At 39.5% G+C, this 10,000-nt stretch overlaps 2 protein-coding genes and 1 pseudogene across 2 annotated transcripts in view; 1 reads left to right on the plus strand and 2 right to left on the minus strand.

Annotated features, from left to right (window-relative positions):
* Positions 1-10,000, minus strand: part of LOC138039829 (major facilitator superfamily domain-containing protein 12-like) — a 151,782-nt gene that overhangs the window by 109,663 nt on the left and 32,119 nt on the right. The window lies entirely within an intron of this gene.
* LOC138042156 (PRELI domain-containing protein 2-like) overlaps positions 267-10,000 on the minus strand; it is an 11,812-nt gene continuing 2,078 nt past the window's right edge. The window contains exons 2-6 of the mRNA XM_068887966.1: positions 5,355-5,412; positions 4,239-4,312; positions 3,936-4,090; positions 2,666-2,774; positions 267-443 (exon numbers count right to left, since the gene is read on the minus strand). Coding sequence (XP_068744067.1) covers positions 384-443; positions 2,666-2,774; positions 3,936-4,090; positions 4,239-4,312; positions 5,355-5,412 — 456 coding nt within the window. The 3' untranslated portion in view covers positions 267-383. The remainder of the gene's footprint in view (positions 444-2,665; positions 2,775-3,935; positions 4,091-4,238; positions 4,313-5,354; positions 5,413-10,000) is intronic.
* The window catches only part of LOC138041706 (uncharacterized), a 2,368-nt pseudogene continuing 1,892 nt past the window's right edge, over positions 9,525-10,000 (plus strand).

The raw sequence follows: 10,000 nt of genomic DNA on the forward strand, positions 1-10,000 counted from the left end.
GTCGTTCCCAGTCAGTTTCCGGTCCGCACACCAGCTCATGGGTGCATCCCTTTTAAGGGCTTTCTTCGTCGAGAGTTTGGCCAAAAGCTCATTTCAATACAATTAACAATTCTATTTGCAACATTGACGCAAAAGGTGGATCTTACAGCTCGATTCTGTCGGGAAAACGAAGCGTCCTGCATTTGCTCGCGCTCCTCTGCTCGTCCAACGCCGGCTGAATCAAAATCTTGGAACATCTCACTTTCGATCAAATTAGTTTGAAACGCTTTTACTTTTACAGCTATCTTTAATTTCATTCAATTTTGACATGGAACATAATAACAACCATACAAACTTCTCGAGTGTTAATCGTCACAAGAATTTTCTTTCCAGTCTTCACCATTTCAACTTTCAGTACATCTTTGATTCATTGTCATTAAAAGATCTTCCATTATTCCAAAGCCCTGCAAAGTAAAAAATCACGACCTTTGTTATTTCAGAAACCTTTTAACGTACTTTTCAGGCATGGGGCAATTAAGATGAAATACGATATCTGTATGGAAAACTGCTCTGTGGTAGTCGAAATCAACACAAAATTTAACTGATCATACATTTGGGATTATTGTAAATCTTCGTGGTCATCAGGCACATTCATGCCTGAACACAACTTCAGTAATCGAAAAGCATAAGTTCAATTGTTGTTAAATTCGTCCTAATAAGTAAAACGTCGAGCCTGTACCATGCGATAGTTGCGTCTCTTTATTTTTTAACGTTTATCCTCAGGTATATACTTGAACTAGATTGTGACCAGCCTGCCCTCTTGGTGAAGAAGGTCTACACTGAAGCAGGTAAAATGTAAGCTGTTTGCTCTTTTATCACTTGTGGTGGCGACTTCGGGTTCATATTTGCTGGCGAGTTTACTGGTGGCGAGCACAGTTTGGGGAGGATGGTTTGCGGAGGGATGATAGCACACGCCTCCAACCAATGTGACTCGGGTTCGATGCCAAGAGTCAGCGTCATATATGGGTTCTCTCCTCAGGGGCCCGTTTCTCGAAAGTCCCGAAAGTTTACGGGCCATTTTCGGGTCTCGCGATTCCCTTTGTATTTCAAGAACGGAAAGGATTTAAGTCGTCAAACTTCACAGTTATTTTTCTTTTTGTTACCGTGAAAACAAGTTAAGGTTACTTCCCAACTTCGCGGGTGTCGTTCGGGAAAAATTCGTACGGGCGCTAGTTTCTGGCTTTTTCGATATTCTGATTGGTTGTCTCGATATCCGCATTCGCAGGTTGGAGTAGCTAAAAGTATGCGAAACGTGTTGCGGGATCCCACCGGAAAAATATTTTCAATATCAGAATTTCTCGACACACTTTCGTTTGTCATCATCTCTGGAAGGTTTTGGTGAAATTTCACGAAAATCGGTCAAATCTACATACCCTATAAATTCGCTCAAATTCAATAGAAGAACCCTGGGTGGTTTCACTTCTTAGCGCCTCCTGAAGCTTTCTAAAAGGAAAACACACTTATTTTCATCGTAAACCACGTTTATTAAGCTTTCTTCTGATGTTAGTTTGTTGGCAGTTTCACAAATGGCTTTCCGGTCCCGAAAAGTTTTCGGGACTTTCGAGAAACGGGCTGCGAGAGGTTTTTCTCCGGGTACTCCAGTTTACCCCTCTTCTCAAAAATCATAGATTAATTTGATTTGAGTTGAGTTCAGTTTGATTTGGTTTGAAAGTATATTGTTGTATCCCTAGACTTTCAATGAACAAAACGAGAACTGTAATTGATAATATATGACAAGGCACTCATTGTCTGGTCACTCAGGAAACTAGTTAGTTATGTTTCCCCTCGAATCCCGTTGTTTTCCTCGACCTCGAGTCGGAAAAAACCCAGGACTCTGCTTCCCTCGGGTCCACACAGTGAGGGCCCGTCTACATTAATACATTTTCGAAAACTTCAGTGTATATTTGACCGTCCACACTAAAACGATCCAAAACGGACGTTTTCAAACCGGTGATCCACGAAAACGGAGGTTTCTTTAATACGCTTTTGAAAGTGGGCACTTTTGAAAACGGAGATTTATCGTTCTAGTGTGAAAACGGAGGTTTTCGAATACATGTGACGTCATAATCATGTGGATGCCTCACTTTTGGCGCCAAAACGTACAGATAGTTTTGCTGGCGCTATCGAACACAGGCGCATTAGGGCAAAGAAACTGTGCACGCATAGCCTGGTAACAAAAACGCATCTTTAGAACTCCGTTTTCAGTCATTAGTGTGGACGTAGATCTTCTTATCCGTTTTCAGGGACCCGAAATCAAGTTTTTGAGAACGGAGGTTTTCGAAAACGCATTAGTGTGGACGGGCCTTCAGAGTATAGTGTACCAAATTAGTGCCCCCGCGCTACAAGACTTGACACTTAAATAAAGTACGTAATTTAAGTCCATTGATCTTCCTGATGGCCGGATAGCTGGTTACAAGTCGAACCTATGTCTTCTCCTTGCCATTTCGGAGGCTCTACCACTTTATTGTCGGTAAAATGAGTCAGAGGGAGCTGGGCCAATAAATAGATTCGACAGCTGCGGTTTCAAACCTGGTCTTACAGGTAAGTCCAATTTCATTACTGCCCTAAGCCAGAATTCTTACAACACAAAGTGCAAGCAGTGGTCGCGCTGCTATTTCGTCCTCACCTTTTCAGCTTCACGTTGAAAAAATGTGTATGCAAAAGTTTCAAACATTCCACCAAGCAAGGAGCCAATTCCAAAGACACTGATGGTGCCACGCTGTTCAAATATTGTCCTAAGCGAACCAGGAAAAAAACACGTGCAGATCTTAATAAAGAGCGAATGGAATTTCCCTTTGGGCGAATGGGTTTTCAGTTTGGGCGAAACGAGCGCAATCCAATGTCTCTATAGTCTTTCTTCGCCGCGGCAGCAATTTCTTGGAATGCCCGGGAATGATTTTCCGGAAAAAAGGGTCTAACACGGCTCCTGCCTGGGGATTCTAATAATCTAAGGAATCCGGGAAAAAGAGCCTTTCGTTCTTTAAGATGCGTTTTCGGCCATTTTGTCAAATCAGACGACGACGACTTTGTCACAGGAAATTAACGCGAATCGTTAAAATTTTGATTACCTTAATTTCATGGAGTGTTAATTTCCTATAATAAGGTAATTTCCACCAACTCAAGTTTTGGAGCATAAGCCAGAACGTTGAGAGCGAGTCTACAAGAATGTTCATTGTTTGAAAATATAACGAGAGTATTAAATATTATGCACACCTCCTCCACAGAGAGACCCCGTTATAGCTTTCCAGAAGCGGTATGTGATTGAAGGACGAAAAAACAGATGATATAACAATACACCAAGCCCTGATAACAAAAGCAGCTATTCATCGTAGGGGCCAATGAAAATATGGCAGTCTGGAATAGCTAAAGAATTACTCCCTCAACAAGACCTCAAATTTGGCCATTAAGTAACACTGTTATTAGGAAGAGAACGGCAAGGAAATACACCAAATATAAAACAAATATTCAGAGAAATTCATCTGTATACATTAAAGCTAAATATTTTTTTTTTTGTCTAGTCATTGTTCAAGATAATGTAATTGCTGCGTAAATTATAACTCACATATTAAGACAATATAAGATCAAAGATTCACTGAGAGCATTATGGGACACGACAAAATGTGCACCAAAAAATTTTTACGATCTACATGTAGACTCCTAGATACACTGCAAGATCTCAATACAAAGGATCGATTCTTACTCGGGAAAGTAAATTTCAACCGGTAATTCCCATTTTAGAGCCAGGTGGAACGATACAGTGCTAATTTTCCTCAAAAATCATGATAGTTATTTAATAAGCACACACCAACCAGCTTTCCGCTTTAATGACACAGACAGATTTTGTGATGTTGTCAGTTATTTTTGAAGACTTAGCAATCAGAGTGAACAATACATACCAGTCAGGGTTATTTTCACAAGTTCTGTAACAACTGAACTCTTCAAGAGAAGCATACTTCGACCATGTCAGATTATAACAATGAAGGCGTAAATATTTTTCTTTTTTATTTAGCCATGCTTCCTCTTCTACTTCAATCTTTCCAAAAGGACAAAACTAAAAAGATGGATTCACACCATTTTAGACTAAAATGTTAGGCCTGACAAAAAGAATAACACAACGAATTATTCATTCTTACATCTATATTTTTAATATAAGTTAGAACTCATTATACATAGGATTCTCCTTAATACAGTTACTGTACCTTTCTTAGAATTCCTGGTAAAACATTGACACATTCACCTCTTCTCACTACATATTCCTCTGCAGTTTCTGGGTCTATAAACAAAGAGACTTGAAAAGTTGCAATACATGGTTTTATGGTTACTTTGTCACTTTTCCATGGATCAGGTGTTAGTTCATTGGGAGTAATCAATTTTCCATTCCAAAAAACAAAGGGAGAGGTTGCTGACCATTTTTTATCATTCGCTGAAGTATTTTGAAAAAAAAAAAAAACCTTCTATCTGATCTGCTAAAATAATGTAATTGGATGAGAAATAACTTTTGTTAACCAGATTTTGTGAAGTGAATTGGACAAGAAATAACTTTTGTTAACCAGATTTCGTGAAGTGAATTGGACGAGAAATAACTTTTGTTAACCAGATTTCATGAAGTGAAAAGTTCTCATCTATGAGTCTTGGGTTTGATTACCATGCAAGATTTTAGCCTCCCATCGTATGTGAGGTCTGAACTAAAAAAATGTAAATGTAAATGATTTGTTTATAGTGGAAGTGCACATAGCTATCACTCTAGTTAACAGGAAACCCACTTTTAATAATCTGTAAGAAACAATTCAAACAAAATTCAAACTTAACACAAACATGATTAAGAACCCCGTCTGGCATGAGGCAACCACTTGGTTATTTACAATGAAAAAGCAAATCCAAACCAGGTTTGAATGAGATTTGAACTGGGGACAACTGCATGAAAACCCAACGCCCTAACCACTGGACCTAAATTGAATGATCTCAACCTGTCTCAAGGGCTTTATTAACTCCAGGTACTGCGGTTTTCCCCTTATTCTATTCACAGCTAATTACATCTGGCTGTGACGCTGAGATCAAGCTACATGGACTGCATAGTGGCTCCCAGAGGTTCCTTATCAATATGCTTTTAACTTGATGTTATGAGCTGTGCCCTTTATGCTTCTGATGAGTCCCTAGGACTTGTTCTGACTGAGAACATAGAACAGGCTGGCTACCTTTGATTTCCTGATGTTTGTTAGCCTATCAGGAGTAAACAGATATCTGCCTTTGTGTTCATTAAAAAAAAAAACAGGGAAAAAATTGCATATAAATGCTACATGTACTTATCTATTTACCTATTTTATGTTCCAAGACTGTTATGGCTGTTACATTTGTCTCCTTTCCACAAGAATACTGTGTACATGATAAAAATGTGAAAATGTCACATGATACTAATCACTCACTGAAGAACGATCCCCATTAATTAACCCTTTTGACACCCAAACTGGCCTTAAAACCGGCCAGACTTTACTCTGTCCCAGGACACCCCAAGTTGACGAGTAAATTAAAAATCGTCTGCCATCAGCCATATTAAAATCTGATAAGTATCACCCCCTGTGATCAAAGATCTCTGTGAAAAGGATGATAAAAGGACGACTGAGGATCAGTGGCTCAGTTGGTTGAGCATCAGACTTTCAAGTGGGATATCACAGATTCAAATTTAGAACAGTCACACCAACACTCAGGGTCTTTAAATAACTGAGGGGAAAGTGCTGTCGTGGTATTAAATTTCATTTGCAAATGGTTAGACTTTCAAGTTTTCTCGGATAAGGACAACGAACCATAGGCCTGCCTTACAACCTTAAATCCTAGTAATCACCACTCAACAGGGTCGGCCAGGGTTTTTGGGTATATGGTATACGGGGGCTTTTTAAATTGGGTATAGGGTATATTGCAGCTTCAATACTGGTATTCGGTATAGCACTTTCTTTGAATTTCAGGCATACAGTATACAATGCTTCCATTAATTTTGGGTATATTTGGATAAATTTTGGGTATTTTGGCGAATTTTTTTCGGGTATACACAAGTTGGAGCTGAAACCACCATGAGACTGTATGTGATATGTATGGTATATAAATCCATCACCAGTCCGATCCCCCACACACATTTCCCTTAGGGGTAAAAATTCAATTTTGCATCAGGTTGGCAAGTCAGAAACAAGACAACACTGGACAATAATTATTAATAACCATGTAACAATGTTTACCTTTGTTTTAGCTACCTTAATGTCAATCTTGATATGAATATGAATCGAGAGTTGCCAAATTATTCAATCTTTTATGAATGGTTATTAAGATTTGCTGCGGTTGTCAGGTGCTTGTATAATAAGGTGATTTCTTCAGAAAACACTAGTAAAAAATAATGAAGCCCTCAGAGTGTCCCCAACCTAGCAATCCTTAATCTCTAGAGCTTGCTAAATTAATAAACAACATGTCCACCCTTAAAAAGCAGTTTAGAATTTCATTTCAGCCCGAGTCGTCACAACTTTCCATAGCGAAGTTGTTAATTATGGAAAAGGAAATGCAATAAGCCTATTATGCTTAAAGCGGTGTCTAGCTGACATTTGCAGACTGCAGACTGCAGACTGCTACAAATAGCACTGATAAACAGTATTTAAGTCTAAGCATCCATTTCAAATAGCGCTGATAAACAGTATTTAAGTCTAAGAACCCATTTTAAAACGGTTAGCTTTCAATAATTGTGATTTAGGGTTCGTCTGCAGTCTGCAAATGTCAGACACCGAGCTTAAAGTGACTGAGGGAACTGAGGGAAAGGTAACTAGTCATCTCGCCACCAGGAAGACTCGCCACCAGCAAACTCGCCACCAATATGCAATCAAAGTCGCCACCAAGACGAGTTATCTCGCCACCATGCTGTTCCTTAATTTTTTAAGTTAAACTTTACCGAGTTTGTCTACTTGATGTGTCTAAATTAAAAGGTAAAGTAAGTTACACGCTGGACTGACTCACAGACAAAAAATGAAATAGGAAAGACATGTAATCTTTCCTCTCCACGAAATTAACTTATTCGAAAATGACGGACGAATTAAAGTCTGTATATCATGATGAAAGTCGTCGATGATCCGCGGTGAAGTTCGATCCTTGTTGAGTTGTTTTAGCTGCTTTTAGTGCCCCTAACCCTTCAACTTATTTTTTTGGGGGTAGATTTTGACATCTTTCAAGAACAACTCAAGCTTGCACGATGTCCTTTTCTTACGACACGCTCGATACTTTGGCCGAGTGGGGGACTAATGCGAACGATAGGTGAAAAAATAGTCAAGACCGCCTCCACGTTCAGCGCTCGTAAAAAAAGCCCGAATTCAATATTTTTGAATTTTTTTTTCAAAAATAAGTTCTTAAAAGTGTCAAAATCTACAAAAAAAAAAGTTGTAGGGTTAGGGGCACTTTAAGCTATAAAGTTTTTATGTTAACATAACTGAATCAAAAACGCCATCAAAACAATGCAAACTCATTAACGTTCTTGTGCGGCACGCAGGAAAGGAAGGTGAGATTTTTTCAACTTCAATAGGGTATTGTTTCAAGACTTTAATTTTATGCCTCCCTAACAAAGAGCAGATGCTGCGATTTCAATCCAGACCGAGCTTGACCTTTGTGATTTCAATTAGATTTGATTCACGAGTCAGGTTAACATCGTTAGTAAGCAGTCGTAAACTAACTATCAACAGTACTAAGTGACCACATCGTTCTACACCTAAATAATCGGAACAAAACACACTGCGATTGAAAAGGTCAAAACAATAAGTATTAATTTTGGCCGCTTGTGCGGCACATTGCAAAGAAAGTGATAGTTTTTCAACTTCAATAGGATGTATACAGACTTTAATGACTTGAATATCGTCCAATTACATCGCTGCGATTTCGAATCCGCCTTAAGCCGGCTTTGCAGTATAAAAGGGCTGCGATTTTTGCTCTAGTCATTCCGTAAACCAACCATTCCAACTATGGATAGCTACTACTGTATATTTTGCTCCGAAGAAGTCGCTTCAAGACAAGAAGCTCTGTTATGCGAAGGATGTGATTAGTGGCAACATCGGCGATGCCAGACTGGCATAACAAGAGAACAGTATCGAGACGCGGTAAAATCAGGGCTAGACATTGCTTGGCAGTGCCTGTATTGCGCTCCAACCCCTATTGCAGAGAGCACAGCGCTCGAAGATATGGATGCGACCATGGATGCCTTCGACATTCCCGATTCATTGGAGATGGAAAATCAGGAATTAGGTATGGCTTTTTTTTTTTTCATTTTTTCAAATAAGCGTGGCTTAACAATTAAAAAAAAAAGGACTGGAAAACTCAGAGAAGTCTGCAATCTTTAAAGTGAAATTTGATACTGACTGTGGCACCTTTTGTGGCGGTTGATTGTTCATCCTTAACTTCATTTTGAAGCCGAAATTGCCTCTTTACCATGCATTATCATAGTGTTGCGAAGACACGAGCACGGTGACCTCCCACATTTAATGATTTTATTTACTTAATAAGTACACAGAAAACATGTTTTAAGGAGTCATGTAATTTTCTGGTTGAAGTAGACAGGTATTCTAAAACCTCTCCAATTTAAATGCACTCAAAGCTCTGATTAGACCAGCAGATGGAAAATTCTGATTTGCCAGGAGGCGATATGTGTATCCTCTACATGAATGACAATTATTAAGTTTTCCATGCCGGTAACTTATATTTCTTTGCAAGATTGAGAACAAATTTTCCTGTTGATCTAGTTTCGAACGCTGCGCGCGTAATTACTGGGTTGCCAAACCCAGTCGGAATCTGCGTTTCATTCCTCCTTTTTTTATTTGTTTTCCAGTGTCATGAAAAGTTTTTCCTGTCCCTCCCCTGCTAAGTAGTGTCATGGTGTGTAGAGTATTCTGTGCGTATGTTTTGGTCAATTTAAGGGGGTACTTTTTAATGCGTAGATTTTATCCAGTTGTCACAGTAGAATATTCAACTTCACCTGCAATGGCGTCGAAAGTTCATTATAGTGCGAATAGCGTTTTAGTGTATCTTTAACCAAAATATACCCTTATGGAGCTCAATAATGGAAAGTCAATCAGATAAACAAAATAGGGGGTGAAAAAAAAAACATCTGGAATCTAGAAACCGACGAGTAATTGTCTTTGATTATCATAACAATTGCATCTTTTGCCGTAAAAAATCTGGATGGTTCGTCATTTTCAAGGGAATTACCTGAAGAAATTACGTCATTGTTTTGTTATTACAGGGCTAATTTTTGGTGTTTTTCATCGTAGACGAGAGTATGTTTGATCCGGATGATGAAAATCCTTCCCCGTCCTGGACACCGCCACAAGAAAGCTCGTTAGAGGACACTCGAGTCAGATCAGACGCCGAGCAAGTGCCGGGGTTCACTGAAATAACCTACCAACTTGTTCAGGAGGGAACTATCCAGGGAACTATCCAAGCCAGAGAACATTATCCGAGCCACCAATAGGATGCGCCAGCAACTCAGACCAGAGGACCCCACTGACCTAAATTTCGAGCTCCACGAGGATTACATACCGTCCAATTTTATGCAGGCTGACGTACACATCAGAAACAAGTGTCATTCTGTCTTTGCCACAAGCCAGCAGCTGGATCACCTATGCCGAGCCAAGACTTGGTGCGTGGACGGCACCTTCAAGCTCTGTCGTCATCCTTTCACCCAACTGTTTTCCGTCAATGCGTTTGTCAAAAGCGGTGACCTGGCGAAACAAGTCCCCCTATTGTTTGTGCTAATGTCCTGCAAGAAAAAACGAGACTACCGTGAGGTGAGTCGCATGAAATGTACATTAGTTACGCGAGAGTAACACCGGTGCAATGTGCATGAAATTGAGGTGAGGATGCAGTTTCGCTTCAAGTACGCCTTCGCTTATGGCTTGTTATTAGTCTACATTTCTCTGATAATGATGTGGCATAAAAAAATTGTGAA

The sequence above is a fragment of the Montipora capricornis genome, chromosome 3, assembly GCF_036669925.1.
Source record: "Montipora capricornis isolate CH-2021 chromosome 3, ASM3666992v2, whole genome shotgun sequence".
Taxonomy (NCBI): Eukaryota; Metazoa; Cnidaria; class Anthozoa; order Scleractinia; family Acroporidae; genus Montipora; species Montipora capricornis.